This window comes from Protomyctophum parallelum, assembly GCF_964188405.1.
Source record: "Protomyctophum parallelum genome assembly, chromosome: 1".
NCBI lineage: Eukaryota > Metazoa > Chordata > Actinopteri > Myctophiformes > Myctophidae > Protomyctophum > Protomyctophum parallelum.
In genome coordinates, this window is record NC_139697.1 from 25,581,031 (window position 1) to 25,599,227 (window position 18,197).

Here is an 18,197-nt window from a genome sequence, read left to right on the forward strand (position 1 = left end):
TGCTCTCTATATATGCTTTAACCACATTAAAGGAGAATTCCATGCTAGAAGGCTTTCTTACCTTTATTTGTAGTTGTTACGTCCCCACCAAAGAGGTCCAGGTGTTGTTTTGTGCAAAAGCGCATTATTGGCTATTCCCCCTACCATAAGCCTCAATGAATTGTATTGAATTGAATTTCTTTTTGTATATATCCTCTCTTCATAATGTAAATAGTATCCCAAGCGGCACACTTTAGCCTACTACTCATTTCGATGGAAATAAACAAATTAGCACAAATACCCAACCCCCATTGAGGGCTTATATTAGGGGGAATAGCCAATAATGCACTTTTGCACAAAATAACACCTGGACCTCTTTGGTGGGGACGTAACAACTACAAATAATGCCTTCTAGCATGGAATTCTCCTTTAACCCTATACTGTCTATTCTGGCCGTGTCATAACAGGAAAACTTTCAGTGAAGATAGGCAAGGGGCGATCTACAGTCCATTTTCCAAGCTTGTGTTGTGAATTTGTCGATTGTACTTTGTACTTGTCAAAGAGATTTAGAGGTGAAACGGGAGGGGACCAAGAATATAGACCCCCATGGGGGACCCCAGCCAATAAAGTGTGTAGGTTTAAGTGGTTAAATTATAATCCATCGCATGACAGTGTTGACAACTATACAGTAGCATCGACTTTTACTTTCAATTGGAGGAACGACCAAAAATTACTGGACAAATATGGATATATTCAAATGTCAGTTTCTGTACTTGAGGGGCACTAATTGAAAGAAGACATTAAACTAGCGACTGAAAATATAAAATATTTATGAAAATGTTCACTGAGGTAATAAATATTTATGAAAATGTTTACATAGGTAATTAAACCAACTGTCAAATGCCTATTGACTCTAATAGATTAAAAATGAATCTGCAACCGGCAGACAGGGAAATGGCACCCTCTATACTATAGAGGGTATAGAGTCTATCCACACTTTTCCTGGGCTGTGTGTGCTCCAGTTCCTGTCGATTTGATCCAATGAAACTGGTCAGATGACCAATGATATCCAATTAAATCAACAGGAACTGGAGCACACACAGCCCAGGAAAAGTGTGGATAGGCCCTCTGCAGCGTTTCCTTCGGCATTGGCTTCATTTTCAGTGCTGGACACTTGCCTATCAGCCTTCAGAGAGGAGCTCGAGGTGCACAATCGCAAACCAAGATGATCCTTTGAATTCAAGAAAAATACGATCGGAAATAAGATGTATCGTTTTCTTCGTACAAACTTCGCTGTTTCCCAAACGGATGAATTTTAAGGTCACAAAACCATGGCACACTCATTAAACAACATCTAATGCACATGCTAATATTGGCGACAATATTTTGGCATGATGTAGTGTGTGTCTTATACAAAATAATACCTGATGTCATTTCAAAGTATCTGTACTGTATGAAGTGAGGCAATGGAATAGTACATAATGATGATATAATAATGATAATTAATAATATTTTCTTCAAGTTAAGGTGAAACAGGCATACTCCCTTTGAAAAATAGCATCTTCCTAAAATCCCAAGTGTGCATCATTTGGTATGTAACCAACGTTAATATATCAATTTTGTAAATATCCAACAAAGGAAGGTGTCTTTTTTTTCTTCTTCTGTTTTTAAATGGGCCTGTTCGTTGAAAAAATAGACATCCATGCTTCATGCTTATGCGTCTCTCGTAAAAACGTCTTCAGTGTCCGCGCTTCGCTGCTCTGCTGTAGTGCTCCTCCACACATCCCCATGAATACTTTATACATTACATATCAATCCAAGAGGAAAAAAACCCATAAGTGCTGAGATAAAGATTTGGTAAGGAGCAGCATCCGTATAGATAGTTTGACCTAACTGTATAAAACATTATGGGAAAGCTTAAACGGCTCCCTTTTTTTCTTTCCGGGGGAGTAGTAGAGGGAGATCAACAAACTCAGACGGATTTCCTCCTCCTCTTCATGAGCCGGTGGTAGTCCGTAAAGCTGTGGAGGCCCGGCGACACGGAGCTGATGGGCGACGGGAAGAAGCTGTTCTTCAAGGTGCTGGGCGAGATCTCCTCGATCCGGTAGGAGACGGCCGCGTGAAAGTACTGCGCGGGGTTCAGCTGCGAGCTGAACGAGTTCTGGTGGGAGAAAGCACAGCCCAGGCCTCCTATGCCCCCTCCTCCTCCCCCTCCTCCTCCTCCTCCTCCTCCCCCTCCCCCGCCTCCCCCGGAGCTGCTGAACTCGTGCGAGTGGTAGCGCATGCAGGAGCACACCGACTGCAGGTCGGTGACGTCCGTCCGGTGCTGATGCTGCTGCTGATGATGTGTCTGCTCTCGCCGGCCACGCCGGCGCCCCCCACCACGGTGCTGCTGCGGCGCCTCCTCCTGGATGTGGACGATCATGCTGTTCCTGTTGCCGGCCACCAGCGAGGCCCGCTCCTCGGCGTCGCGCCGCTCGTCCTCGCTGTTCATGGTCAGGAAGCGCAGCACCACCAGGTTGAGGAAGGCGCCGATGACCGTCAGGCCCACCAGGATGTACATGAAGCTGAAGGCCACGTAGAGCGGCTTCCGCTGCAGCGCGCGGTTCTTCTGCAGCGCCACAAAGTCCCCAAAGCCGATGGTGGTGAGCGTGATGAAGCAGTAGTAGTAGGACTGGAAGAAGCTCCAGTCCTCGTAGTGGGAGAAGGCGACGGCGCCCACGCACAGCGTGCCGATGCAGGAGAAGAAGCCCACCGTCACCATGTTCTCCATGGAGACGTCGGTGACGCTCATGCCGCAGCACTTCTTGATGCGCTTCAGCAAGTGCTTGACGAAAGTGTTCATGCGCTCGCCCAGGCTCTGGAACATGACCAGCGTCAGTGGGATGCCCAGCACGGCGTAGAACATGCAGAAGGCCTTGCCCGCGTCCGTCCCCGGAGCCGCGTGCCCGTAGCCTTGAGGGAGAGGGAGTTAGAGGGAGGGAGAGAGAGAGACTGTGTTAATCCTCATCCTATAGTCTTGTTTCTGTTACTATTTGTACTTGTTTCTGTTGTTAATATTTGTTCTCACAGAGCAAACGGTATCTACATTTACTAACCCCCCCACCCTCCTATTGTTACCCCCCCCCCCCCCCCCCCCCACACACACACACACACACACACACACATTTTTTCTCAAAAGTGTTTCTGTGTGAGTCAGCAGCCCATAGCCTAAAGATAAAGTCTAATTAAGCTAAAAGCTTCACTGGCTCCTCAATGAATCCGTTCTCATCCAATACCTCCTCTCTTTACTTCCCAAAGCCCTCGACCATATAGAAAAAAGTTCAGACTAATTGGAACCCACCCCCCCCTTCCCCCCGGAATCTTTGAGTCCCAAATAAGATTAACGAGCACGACACATTTCTTGCAAGCATGCCTCTATTCAATATCCCATTCTGGCAAGAGGCAAATTCAGAATAGGTCCCTTCAAAAGATTTTTCTTGCATGGTCATGTTTGTAAACACAAAAGCTAACTCAGGACATTTTTAAGGGAGATTTGATACTTAAGGTTGCGATACAAATAAACGATATGAAAAGGCGATAGGGTTCTTCAAACGTATTTCTGCTCAAGCCTCATTCATACAGGTTGATGATTTTATTTACTTTTACTTAAGTACAATTGGAGTACTTTCTTCAAGCACTGCCAGTTGTGCATGTGCAAATATCTATCAACTATGCACTTTTGCACTCTTGAAACCCAGGCGAGTTTTTCTGTGGATTGCGCCGCCCGATATGGATTCTACATTACCTCGGGAGGATTCTCCACCCCCTCAACCACGTGTTGGACTGTTCTTTTTATAAACTGTAATTTCCGTCAATGTGATTTGTGGCTAGCAATAATAAAAAAAGAAACTGAGTTTTATGTGCTTTCACAATGCAGTCCTTTTAACCCGCAGTGATATGAATTTTGGGAGAGTTGCAAAAGAGCTGTTGCAGAGATTACACAGTATTGTTTTGACACAAATGTCTGCAGTTGGTTCCAAAGCTACCTGTCTGAAAGACGGCAATGTGTGAAAACGGGAAATACCCAGTCTGAGTTTTTAACCATTTCAAAAGGTGTCCCACAAGGGTCAATTCTGGGCCTGATCCTTTTTAGTATCTATATAAATATCACCTAATTTTGTAATAACTGTAGCTGTCATCTCTATGCAGATGACATGGTCATTTATTGTACAGCAGACTCTATACAAGTCGCGATGGAAAACATACAAAAATACTTTTTTTAAATGTCCTCCAGGATGCTCTTGGTCTCAGATTGATGTTGAACATCAGCAAAAAAAGAATTCATGTTGTTCTCCAGAGCCATAAATTATCACAGAGTGGAATATATTTTGAATTCCTCATTGTTAACTGTGGCGGTAATGTGTGTTGGACAAAGCAAAACAACAGGTGTGAAATGCATGCGATGTATAAATCAAAACGTTGTCCATGATTCATAATCTATAATGAGCGCATAATGTGTCAGATGTAATTTATTGATTCGAGAAATTATTCTCTCCGAACAGCTGTCTTTACAGCCTCCTCCCTGCAAAGTAACAATTGAATTGATATCAATGCTTACTTCTCGATTATTCTCAGTAATTAATTGGGAAGTAATGGATTCAGCCATGGAGAACTGGCAGATCTGTGGCCTACATTTGAGCAGACATTACTAATGGGACACTCTACCACCTAAAAAAGATGGATGGAAGGAAGGAAGGAAGGAAGGAAGGAAGGAAGGAAGGAAAAAATGTCAATCAATATAAAGTTTTTTACACTCGGCGGCAACAAGCCTGAAAGAGACCTATGCTGGGGCGCCTGCTGGCCTAGTGGTCCAGGCGCATGCCACATATACTGTAGGCTTTGGCCTGACAGCACGTGTTCAAGCCCCGTTCATGACGACCTTTGCTGCATGTCTCTCCCCTTCTCTCTCTCTCCCTCTTTCCTGTCTATCTTCATAAAGGCAGAAAAGCGAAAAACAAATCTTTAAAAAAAAAGAAAAGAAAGAGACCTAGATGCTTTTTTGGGCATAGAGGGTCGGGACAAACTAGCGCTGGAAACCAACGCCGACTTCCTATTCGTTCACCAACCTACAGTATGAGCCCGCCTCCCCCTCCATCCGCTCCCCTCCTCCTCCCCTCCCCTCCGTAGACAGAGACAGTAGAATGCAGCGCAGAACACTGATGCCACCACATTTGGAACTTCACTAAAGTAAAAATAACTCAAAATTGTACTTTAGTACAGAACAGTACTTGAATAAATATACTTAGTTCCTTAACACCACTGAACAGGAATAGTGTGTGAGAGGTCAAGCTAAACTTAACACACTATTCCTGTAATGTATCTATATCTTTATATTAATGTGAGAATATACAAATCTAAAGAGTATGTCTGCTGTTGGGAAGAACTCCAAAATGTTAGTTTTTCAGGAAATTAAGAACTTTATATATTTAAAACAACAACACCAACTTTGATAGCCTTATCAAAGTTGGTGTTGTGATTTTATATATTGTCAATTACTTGCAGGGGGAGAGGTGGTGGAGTTATAGCCAGTATGAGGGTCCAATGGAGTTAAAAGGTTTTGTCCAAAGCCTTTTTTTTTTACAACCTTTCATTGGTTAATTCTTTTTTAACCAATAACACTGATTTATGCAAAAAGAAATACATTAAAAAAAACCTCAAAAATGAAGTTACCCGACGTATGTTTTGTGCGCAAGAGTTTATTTGATATAATATGAAAAATGTGATGATAATAATAATAAGCTTTATTTATATAGCACCTTTCATACAGGGTTGCAGTTCAAAGTGCTTCACAGCCAGGAACCTTGGTGTTGTCCTGCACAGTCAGCTCTCGTTCAAAACACACATCACAGCTGTCACTCGATCCTGTAGGTTTACACTCTATAACATACGATGAATTAGACCGTTCCTCACCCAGGAGTCAGCCCAGCTCCTAATCCAGACAACAGTCTTGTCAAAACTTCACTATTGTAACTCCCTCCTTACTGGCCTACCGGCATGTGCACTTAAGCCCCTCCAACTGATCCAAAATGCCGCAGCTTGCTTGGTCTTCAACCAGCCAAAATTCTCACATGTCTCCCCACCCCTTCTCCGCTCTCTCCATTGGCTCCCAGTCGCTGCCCGCACAGAATACAAAACTCTGATGCTGGCATTCAAAGCAACCAAAGGCATGGCTCCCCCATATCTCACAAGTATGATCGTACCCTACAAACCCTCCCGCGCACTCGCAGGGAAGCTGGAGGTACCTTCACTAAAAACGCCGGGACAGTGCTCCACACGTTCCAAACTCTTCTCCCTTCTGGCTCCAAAACTATGGAATGCACTTCCCATCACAGTCAGAACTGCAGCCTCACTCCCAATCTTCCGCCGTAGTCTGAAAACCCACCTCTTCAGACTCCACCATGGCCCGTAGCACTTGCCCTAGCCTAGCCCCTTAGATAGCACTTTATGTAGACTTAGATAGTATTTTAGACAGACTTATAGCTTGTTACGTAGACAGCACTAGAATTGCATTTTATGTTGTCATAGCACTTTATAGTACTCATGTATATTGTATAATATATAATATAGTATAGTGTATAGTTGACATAGATACTCCACTGTTACGTTCTTAGTTTATACATGATTCATTCAACTACTTTTTATATATGTGATGTATTCCATGCTTTTGTTTTTTCTTAATGTAAGTCGCTCTGGATCAAGAGCGTCTGCTAAATGCCTAAATTGTAAATTGTTAGGTCATAGGTTATATCAAACACAAGACAAGACAAGACAGTGACTGTGCATAAAGTCAGACATCGAGATAAAAATAGGCATGAGAAGGTCAAGCATTTAAGATTACAAAAAAATAATAATAATAAAATACATGATGGACGTGATGTACTGAGACAGATAGATTGAGGTGAAAGCCAAAGAACAAGTGCGACAACTACAGCCCCAGCCTCCACTAAATTGCTCACACACTGTGTTTCACATGCAGGAGAATGAGACGACTGCCTGGTTATGTCCTAATGGGTCTTCCCGCTGTCCTTTCCCTTTCCTCTCTTAACCCATCCTGGGCGGGAACCCCTGTTGCTGTTTTAAGCATTATGTTATGCTTTATCTATTGAAAAATAGTAGATCTACAAGCTCATACGAGCTCACTACGAGCTTGTAGATCTGCTATTTTTGAAAAATCGTGAAAATTAGGCGCAAAGAAAAAGAAGAATATATTTCAGAGCGAACGTTTTTAACTCAAATCTTTGCTTCTGTGCATGGGGTGCCTGGAACAACATATTTTCAAATGGGTGTTGGCAGCCCAATTACATATAATTTTGCGGGTCCTGGACATGAAACATTGAGAACCACTCATATAGAAACATGGGTATTTCAGAAATCTGTCGACGTCGGGCCTAAACGGGCTAAGCATCTCTTTGATATTGTTGATTGGATCCTTGCTCCCCTCGTCTGCCGTTGTAGGTCTGTGGTAATCTGTTTGTCCTGTTATAATGACTCTATTATCGCACGCGTTGCCAAGGGAACAGACACATTTGTTGTACGCGGGGGGCCTCCCATCGATGCACAGGTGCCTTTGTGCTCGTGTGTGCACAGGTGGATTGCTTTTTGTGTATACGGGCGCAGCGTGCTGGCGCATCGGATGCACAAATAGATCATGCACTCCACCATAAAAGCCCTGCGAGAGCCGCCGCCGCCGCGGTTGCATACATGCATTACGTAATTATACAATCCTTTTTAAAGGTGCCAGCCTGCCAGGTGTTCTGCCAGATATTCAGACGGTGATATGAATCGCCCTCCATTGTCTTTCTTTTTCATATTCATTCCATTTACATGTGGTATTTTTGTGCCACATCTTTTTGATCTAGTGCAGTGGTTCTCAACATGTGGGTCTGGACCCCCATGGGGGTCAATCACCAGAGGCATTTAATAGTTTTTGCCCCTTGGAGGTAGGTTCCACACAGAGATTACAAACTAATAGCATGCCAGGCTACTAAACTTCTATAATTCCACGTACTTGAACTGGGGTAGGGTCCCCAGTTCACATAGGCTACTGTACGATTCATTTGGGGGGTTCATGGGCTGAAAGGGTTGTGAATGAATGAACCAATGATATATTGTAGAGCGAGTGAGAGTGAGTGAGTGTGAGGGGGAGAAAGCGGGGACCCCCACTGCATATTGGAATAGAATTGTTGCAGGATGGATGTATATTTCATAGTTGTCTACATAGACTTGTTTGGCAGCACTATATCACCCTTTTCAATGTTGCTAAACCAAAATGTTTGTGTGATAGCAACATGTTGTTTTTAGTTGAATGTCTGAAAATACACATTAAAGCCTCACTATGTAACCTTTTTAATGAATAAAAATGTAATTTATCCATTTAACACGAATCCAATATTATTGAGTGCTGTGAAAGCAGCACTAGGAGGCAACCCATAGTCACTTAAAACACTAGTCTCTCTCCACCATGCTGTATCTGCTGTTCCTTTTCCACCTCTCCCTGTAATCTGTTAACTGCTGTAGGCTACTGTCTTTGGCACCTGAATTTACCCAGCGAGATCAGCAAGGTCTTTATCTAGTCTAAAATCTAAACCCATACTCACTTAAACAAAAAACAAACAAACAAACAGTGGAATCCTTCCTAGCTAGTGTACTGTATAAGGCTTCACTCACACTGTCACAACAGAATGTTGTATAGCTGATGCATGAGACTTGTTGACTGTTGCAAGCTCGCAATTCATTTCCAATGGGAGTCACGTGGTTTGAAGAGACAAACGTGTTGTATGAGGGGGAGGGGGGCAGTCGAAACACATACAACATAAATACACAGCTTGTAGGCAAAAATGTATCAAACAATGTGACTTCCATTGGAAATGCATTGGGGCGGCCATGACACTTACAACTTGCTTACATCTATCATACAACATTGTTGTATGCTAGATGTATACTGTTAGTGAAGCCTACTGTAAGTCTGAAATCTCTCAAAAGTCAGACATTGGTGAGACAGTCAGCTAAATAATACTTAATACTTAATGTCGTCTCTGTGGTTTTTACAGTAGTTTTATGTACAGTTAATGAGATGAAAGTGCACTTTCACATCCATAATAGACACGGTGAACTCAACTCCTTTCAGAAGGCTGATTTAATGGATCACGCCGTGTGAAATGTGGCGGCGCTCTGTGCAAACGCCTCTTATTAAAAAGGCTTCTTTGCTGTCCTTCAGAATGGAACTCAGAACGGTGACTGAATACACACTAGTCTTTAAAAACCCTTGACTTTGTCTGTATAGCAACTTTAAAATATTTACCAAATGACTGCATTGCACAAAGCTATTCATATTCCAGGTCTGACTGCAGCTGACAAAACTGCGTACTGCAGAGCTGACAGGGATAGGAAATGGTTGTCCCATGGATATTATCGTGTGTGTGTGTGTGCCAAACGTAACATGCCCATAAGTTCCCTGAGCTCACCAATACAGTCTATTAGCAGTAGATAAATCAGGTGAAAGCAGGTGTGTAAAGTAACTATGTACAGTACATGTACTCAACTACTTTAGTTTAATTTTTTACTTTTTACTTTCTCTAATATTTACACATTTCAATACTTTTACTTATAGCCTACCACATCTCAGAGGAAAATATTGTACTTTTACTTACACAGTACTGCAATTATATGAAAACTTAAAGTTTTCCACATCAACAAAGTAATTAGGCCTAGTAACTAAAGTTTTGAACTTTAGTTACTAATTACTTTTTGTTTTGAATTGCAGCCACCTGTAAGTGTTCTCTTCGAACGGTTTTGAAAGAGAAAAAGGATTTACCGGTACTCTTCTGTATGAGTGTTGGTATTGCATTCCACATTTTTGTGGCATAGCAAACCCAGATCTGTAGGCCATTATACTACTGGGGAGGGAACTAGGAACAGCGTGATCCTTTTCCATTACAAGCAATTTTACCAGAGGTGGCCAGTGTCATGAAGAGCTGATTTAGGCTAAAATATAATTTGAAAAATGAATTGGGCCAATATACAGTAATACTATTCTGATGGTGGATATTGTGAACTGACAGAATAAAGGAACAAGTTAATCTTCCTGGAGCTCCCTAACACAGAGGTTGGGTAAGAGTATTATAGTGTCTTTTCATACAGTGGATTGCTATTTCCCTTACGGCTCCACCGGGCGCGTTGCGTCTCCGTCTCGTGCGTAAAAACACGAAACGGGGCAATTTTAATGCAGTCACGCAACGCGGGTAGTGGAGCCACCCTTCATTGATTAAAAAGGGAACATTCCCTGACGGTGACGGAGACGCGACGCTGACGCGCCCGGTGGAGCCCTGGTGTTATGGATTTGAAGATTACTTGTACTTGATTTCTGGACAGACAGAAGATGTTCAGGTTTTTGGTGGATAGATTAGTTTGGGCTACTTTCATTTCATTGGAATCATTCAAGGAACTTCATTAGTTTTATGAACTGAAGAAGGGACAAAAGACCTGCATTTGCTATAGTTGTAAATTAGAAGTCACTGATTATTTGAATTGATCTGTGAATTTGTTTTTTTCGAAAGCAGCAGTTTAGTATGGGGAGACATTTGTCTCAAAATTATTTGTGAATCCAATACCATAATACAAATGTGTTTCCATGATTTACATGTGTTTCCAAGATTTGCAAATGTATTTTGTATTTTTACCTATATGGAACTGAACTGGGAGTTGGAATAAATAGAGCTGGAATAAATAAGCAGAATGTGAACCGATAACATCCCCATGCCTTCTTATGGCACATGGGCAACAGGACCATCCGAAGCCAACCTGCTAGGACGGAACCCCCCAAACCAATCTGTTCTTAAAGGCATTGTTAATGGATTTCGAGGCACATTAGTAATACATCAAATGTTTAGATCTTCATTCCATTGAGGCAGTCATGTACTCAATGTTTCAAACACACAGGCCTGAGACCATAATATGTATAGCATAATGCAATGCCATAGTGGCCTATGGGGTGGTCCATGAGACAAGATACTTGTCACAGTATTCACAGTACATAATGGATTAAAGTCACATTTCAAAAATCATTACTTTTGTAATGTGTGCAGTTTTCTACAATACTTTGTAAATCATGGAAACACATTTGTGAATCATGGAAACACTTCATGAATCATGGAAACACATTTGCGAATCATGGAATATTTACAATACATTAAATGTATTGTAAATATTCCATGATTTCACAAATTTTGTGAAAATTATCATACGTGACGTTTGTCTCAAAATGATTCAACCGGAAAAAGGAATGCATGTGCATTCATGCATGCGTGTGTTGGTCTACTCACAGATGCAGATTTACAATTCAGTCAGAATTGAGGATTTACAAATGGTATTTTAGAATTAACGCACACACAAATATAATATGTTTACATTTGTAAATCATCATGTTATGTAGACAGCACTAGAATTGCATTTTATGTAGTCATAGCATTTTATAGTATGTATAGTTTATATGTATAGTTTCATTATATGTTACAGTACGTTCTTAGCTTACGCATGTTTCATGACTATTTTTATGTGCGTGATGTATTGCCATGCTTTTTTGTTCTTTCTTATTGTAAATCGCTCTGGATTAAGAGCTTCTGCCAAATGCCTAAATTATATGGAAACACATTTGTAAATCATGGAAACACATTTGCAAATCTTGGAAACATATTTGTAAATCATGGAAACACATTTGTAAAACGTGGAATATTTGTGCATTATGGTATTAGATTCACAAATAATTTTGAGGATGTAATGAATAAACATGAATAAATAACAAACTACAAATACAAATAAAAGCTACTTTCTTGCTTTCCATGATTTATCTATATAGCTCCCAGAAGACAATTGTTTCCTTTTCCCTTGTCATTATTTCAGAATCTCCATCATCAATAATTCACCAGAATATTCTGCATTGATGCTCCTCTTCAACAAGAATTCATCAGAGCTCAGTCCCAGAGACAAAATAAAAGATTCAATGTTCTGTTCTCTCTCCTCTCATGGAGAGGAAAAAAACAAATCACAGGCCACCCGTCTTAATTAATAGCAGTGGCTTAAGGCCATTACCGTTACGAAGCGGATACATGTGCCACATCTTTCCTTAGGCTTCTTTGGGACCTACTAAAATCGAATAAAAAAAATCCAATAAACAGGACGATTATATTTCTTCGGCCTATAACTTTGGGCTTGTCGTGAGCTTGTCGATCTGCTATTAGGAAATGGCCAAAGTATACTGCTGAACATACAGTACAGTGTCCTGAGCGGTGGCGCAGTGGTAAAGTCCCTGCCCACCACCACAGAGGTTAGCGGTAGGCAGTATGTGGAAATGTCCATACTGGCTCCATTGCATGGTCCTTGAACATACTGGTGATTATCGGTTGATAACATTCGAAGCGGGTGCAGAGGTTATGCGTTCAAATTAGGGATGTCCCGATACACTTTTGGTTTGGCGATGAATTGGACCTACTTTTTAGGTACTCAAGCGCATCAGTCCCAACCATAGGGACTCCGAATCCCCCGTACCTAAACAGCAGATCCAAAACGACAGGTGGTAGCTGCGGTGGAGGAGGGTGAGACAGGTGGTAGCTGGGGTGGAGGAGGGTGAGACAGGTGGTAGCTGGGGTGGAGGAGGGTGAGCCAGGTGGTAGCTGGGGTGGAGGAGGGTGAGCAGCAAAAGTTTAAGCAGACAGCAGTGCAGCAGTGTCTGTGTGCAGCAGCAAGTAAGCAAGTAGGATGAGCAGTGCAAGCTTCCAGTTTAAATAGCCGGTATGAAGAGGGAATGAGTGTGTGATTGGATGAGAATGAGAACGTGATGCTGAGGCGGCCCGATGAACGGCCGTCAGTAACTGCACTGAGTTTCCTGACTTAACTTTCCGTGTGTGTGTGTGTGTGTGTGTGGTCTACAGACTATCGGTAGTAGATAAATCAGCAGTGGTGTAAAGTTTTTTTTTTTTAATTACGTCTTGTCGTCTTTGGCACTCATTGCAAAGACGTCGGGGTTACGGGATTACGTCCCTGGCACTTATCCTGTTAAGTACAGTTTTAAGTTTTTTCAACTTCAGTATTTTCAATACTTTTATTTATTTCTACCCCACTACATCGCAGAGGAAGATATTTACTCTGCTACAATTATATGAAAACATTACTTCGTAGACAGTGTCGTTTTGAATTATTATTACAAAACATAAGCTATACAAAATTTTACTTCAGGCCCATATTTTGGCCACTGAAATTAGCAGATCTCCCAAGCTCACAACGTGAAAAGATTTTTCATACACTTTTAACATGTGGAATTGGACATTCTGCACAATGAGAAACTTTTGGCACTTAAGTATATTTTGATGCAGAGGCTTTTGTACATTTCTTGTAACACTACAGAGTAGTCAACATTGCAATATTGACACTTTTAGAAAACATGCGAGTGGCCCAGGCCGTAGCGTAACGGTCTGGGCACCGGACTGGTAATCCAGTCGCAGTGTGCCGCGGGTTCGACTCCCGGACCCGACACGGCCTTTACTGCATGTCATCCCCCCATCTCTCTCCCGTTTCCTGTCAGTCTACTGTCTGTCCCTTCAAAAAATCTAAAAAAAAAAAAAAGAAAACATGCGAGTACTTCTTCCATCGCTGGGTAAACGCTAATTGGTTGTCTCTAACAGCTGGTGGCTGTTGCCAAGTTACACGAGATGCAATCTGAGTGCTGTTATGGGGAGATAGTCTGAGCACTTTTACAATGTCCTCTGTTATCACAGTACAAGCTCACAACCAACTATGTGCTATAATTCACTTTTTCATGCACATTAATGCAATGCTGTATGTAATTGGCTGCGGGCCGCCATCTGCAAATATTTTGTCAGGGACCCCATACACTGTAGCCTACCTGTCATTAAACATTTAAAAAAATCACACCCGTGTGAACTCTCTCTCTCTCTCTCTCTCTCTCTCTCTCTCTCTAGCAGGCAACAGTGCAGCACTATCCCTCTCTCTGTTTCTGGCACAACAGCGCCCCTACTGGTACTCATAGTCATATGCTGGTGCTCATTAACGTCACACGGACACATAGGTGAACACATAGGTGAACACGGACATTGCTGTTCTTTGGAGTGGTTGCACCACTCAAAAATAACTTTTCAAAACATTTCAAGATTTATTTTGAGCTTACAATATGTCACAACACATCACGATGCATTGGTTGCAAACTATTTGATCTATTTTCAAGTAGCTGATATAGTATCAATAGGCTTATAGGCTTTTCCAAAGTTAGTTTTCCACCTAGTTTGTTTGATTTCCATGTTATTCTGTGAATTCTGTAACTGTTTCATTATGGCGTAAAAACAATTACAACTTTGACACTTGAAACTTAATTGCTTGCGATGGGTAATCCAAAGTATCCAATTTCTTTCTTTTTGTCAATTTGATTTGAAATTTCAATTGATTTGGAAATATAGTCCCTGGGGTAGGGGAAGATTAATTTGCCAATTAAATTCAAACATCTTAACATCCACGACGCCTTGATGGAGCAATGACGTTTGGCCAACATGGACTCAAAATGCTTCTATACTGCAAAAATAATAATAATAAGCATTGTAATGTGGTGGCTGCTTTCGACCTTCCCCAATGTACTGTACATAGGCTACATCTATATATCAAATCTATAATAGCCGTAATAGAGAGTAGGGCTATTATAAAATGGCCACATTGTGAGTTTGTAGAGAAGCTATTTTCGGAAAATGTTACCCCCGGAATAGGGATGCTAGGTTTAAAGTGGTGGATGTAAAAAATAAAAAAAACAAGACCCCTGTGCTATTGGTCCTTGAATTGCCACAAGCCAAGCCTCGTCGTTTCAATGCAGACAATAGACAAAAGACGGAGCAGAGTTCTTCTGTGTCTGGAGACGAGAGCTATAGCCTATATAGGCTACTGCACATGTCTGGGAAGTGGGAACACTATAGCTATACACACAGACAGGACCATTGTCCATGCAGCACTCTTTCAAAAACATACGCAAATTACGCCTGCTCCACGCCAGCTCTATGGCGTAAGCGTTTCTTTTTCTTTTTACGTTGTCAAGGGTGCCGTCATCATCCCGCTGTTTGCACAGGGTGTGAGTGTGACTGTGGCATGTGATGCCTTGAAAAAAACCTCTTGTTGTGGTACATAACGTTAGCACACTGGATAATGATCTGACAGCTAGCTCATCTCTGTGTGCCAGTGATTTACCACATTTCTTTCCCAGACATTTGGGCAAGCTACTTGGAAAATGTAGTAAGCTACACTACCAGTTACTCTCTATTAAATATAGCTCAACTACACAGAAGCTATCCCCGGGGAATTGTAGCAAGCTACACTATAAGCTACATGGCAAAAGTAGCTCGCTACATGGACACTACTTTTTGGTTTAAATCAATATCATGAGTTCTCTCTATAGACAATATGGTATATGTATGCAAAATACATTTAAATAATCAAATTCATGAATTAATGTTCATATGATCATTTAACCAAAATAATAATAAGTGGTTCTCAACTTTTTCAGGCTGTGACCCTCCAAAATAATCATATTTGACTTTTCTTTTCCCCACCCCAAAAATATTGTTAATGCAGTGAAATAGCATCTATTAGTTAGCTGTTGAAAAAAACAAGTGCACTGACTTATGTAATGTTTACGGTAGTTCATTTTTTTTTTTTTTTTTTTTACAAAGTTATTGCCACAGCCTCTATAGCCATTTGCGTACCAGCTGAGAGACAGGGATTTAGAGAATGCTGACAGGCACTCAAATGAGATGTTAACGTCCTGTAAGTAGACTTAATTCTTTGAATTAATTAATACTTACTTTTGCCTTCCTTTTCCTACAAATATTATGCCAGGTTCTCATCTCCAATGAGTAAGAAATTGACATGCACTGCCCAATTTAGCAGCTTAACGGTGTGAATGCAGAGATTGTGGTCCTCCACATGTTGTTTTATTTGTTGTAAGGAAGCTATATAGTTAACATGACATGACTCGAGTCATGTCAAGCAAGCTGTCACACAGGAGGGGTCTCTGGGGCTGATTGATACTGTCTGATGATCTATATGAGCAATTTAACTTGTCTATGTATTACTCTACAACGAATACCAATGGAACACAAACCTGTTGCCTAGCCCCATATGTTCCCTCTCCCTACGCTCATTCTGTAGCTCCGAGATGAGGTCACACACTGGGCCCCTCCTAGCCCCATATGTTCCCTCTCCCTACGCTCATTCTGTAGCTCCGAGATGAGGTCACACACTGGGCCCCTCCCACCGCGTTTCAGAAACGGCGCAAGTTTCCGCTATGTAAGTGTCTTACCCTGACGCCACGATTAATCCAAACGTGAAGGGGACGTGAAGGGTTTACACTAATTCAACCATAACAACGCCCAAGAAAATCCAACTAGAGATTTGAACCGAGCCTTTACGTCCCGTATTTTGTCAGTCGCTTCCATGTTTATCAAGGAAGTTGAAAAGCTTTAGCGCCTCCCCGGCGCCTCCCCTGGTCGAAATTTCCAACTGACTTCAGTTCACTCGACATGCACGCGCACACGCACACTTCCTTGATAAACATGGAAGCGACTGACAAAATACGGGACGTAAATGCTCGGTTCAAATCTCTAGTTGGATTTTCTTGGGCGTTGTTATGGTTGAATTAGTGTAAACCCTTCACGTCCCCTTCACGTTTGGATTAATCGTGGCGTCAGGGTAAGACACTTACATAGCGGAAACTTGCGCCGTTTCTGAAACGCGGTGGGAGGGGCCCAGTGTGTGACCTCATCTCGGAGCTACAGAATGAGCGTAGGGAGAGGGAACATATTATGGGGCTAACCTGTTGCCCTGATCATAACTGATATAAAACCACCACCCAACCAGTCTGCCCTGCAGTGCAGCTCAAATTACTGGTTATAAAAGTAAAATGAACAGCTGCTTGTGTTATTTGTTATAAATATTAAGTATCACATTTGCTTGATTGCCTGCAGACAGTTTGTGATCGATCAAAATTCAATTAGAAAATTGTGAAATCATGACACTGGACTGACAGAGAGACTGAAAGAGAGAGTGAGAGAGTGAGAGAGAGAGAGAGTGCATGCGTTGCGCGGTGGCGCGGCCGATCTACAAGCTCACAACGTGTCGCGCTGCAGCGCATTGTGAGCTTGTAGATCTGCTCTAATTCTGCAGCGCAAGCCAGCACAGCGCAGCGCAGAGGGGGACAACAGGGTGTTGTGAGCTTGTAGATCGGCCGCGCCACTGCTGTTTGTGTCAGACTCTTCTTATCTAAACCAACCAACCAATCATCATGGATTTTTTTCCAGGGATTTATTTTCCACAAAACTTTATTTAACAGTCAATTTGTAACGTATAGCGTTTGTTGGACGCTACGTCACTACTTGGGTCTAAAAATAGCTACACTACAGAAAACGCTACTTGGTTCAAAAGGAGCGAAGCTACCGTCACGCTACTGATAAATGTAGTTAAGCTATGTAGCGTCGCTACTTGTAGCTAGCTACTGCCCAACAACCCAGGCCACACTACTCTGGATCTTTTGCAAAACTGATATTTCCGTCCTCTGTTTTAGAAAGAATCCCTGCCAATACGACAGAGATATCTCAGTCCACACACGGTGCACACAAACGCAGAAACGCATTGAACACAGGATAAAATCACTGCAGTAGCAGGTTTCAATTCTAGGCTATATTATATTTGATGTTATACTGTAGGTGCCAATCATATTTTACCGCATTTTAAAAGCCACCTAAATTGTGAGTGGAAGTGGAACATGTTTCTTTCATTTTCTGTCAGCATGTCACACGTATGTGCGTAAATCTCTGAATCCCAAATTTTCTCTCCATATAATTTAAAAATGATAGACACTTCACCATTGCTCTGGCAATAAGTCCTGCAAAGAAAATAATAGCAGAGTCAGACAGACCTATAGAAGTGTCCACAACCACTTGTGAGCTTGTAGAGTGGGTATATATTCGAGGTGTATAATAAATGTCACGTTATAATGTAGGCTAATAAAAGTTAACACGCAGGAGACAGCCATATGCGCAGCAGCACACGGCGACCCACTGTATACTTTCTTTTTTTCTCCCTCTCCCTCTCCCTGGCTCTCCCTCTCTCTCTCTCTCTCTCTCTCTCTC

At 42.0% G+C, this 18,197-nt stretch overlaps 1 protein-coding gene across 1 annotated transcript in view; it reads right to left on the bottom strand.

Annotated features, from left to right (window-relative positions):
- Positions 1–1,951: 1,951 nt before the first annotated feature.
- kcnk9 (potassium channel, subfamily K, member 9) overlaps positions 1,952–18,197 on the bottom strand; it is a gene marked incomplete at both ends in the record, with an annotated part of 54,740 nt that continues 38,494 nt past the window's right edge. Inside the window, one exon of the mRNA XM_083762098.1 lies at positions 1,952–2,934. Within this exon, the coding sequence (XP_083618224.1) occupies positions 1,952–2,934 (983 nt within the window). The remainder of the gene's footprint in view (positions 2,935–18,197) is intronic.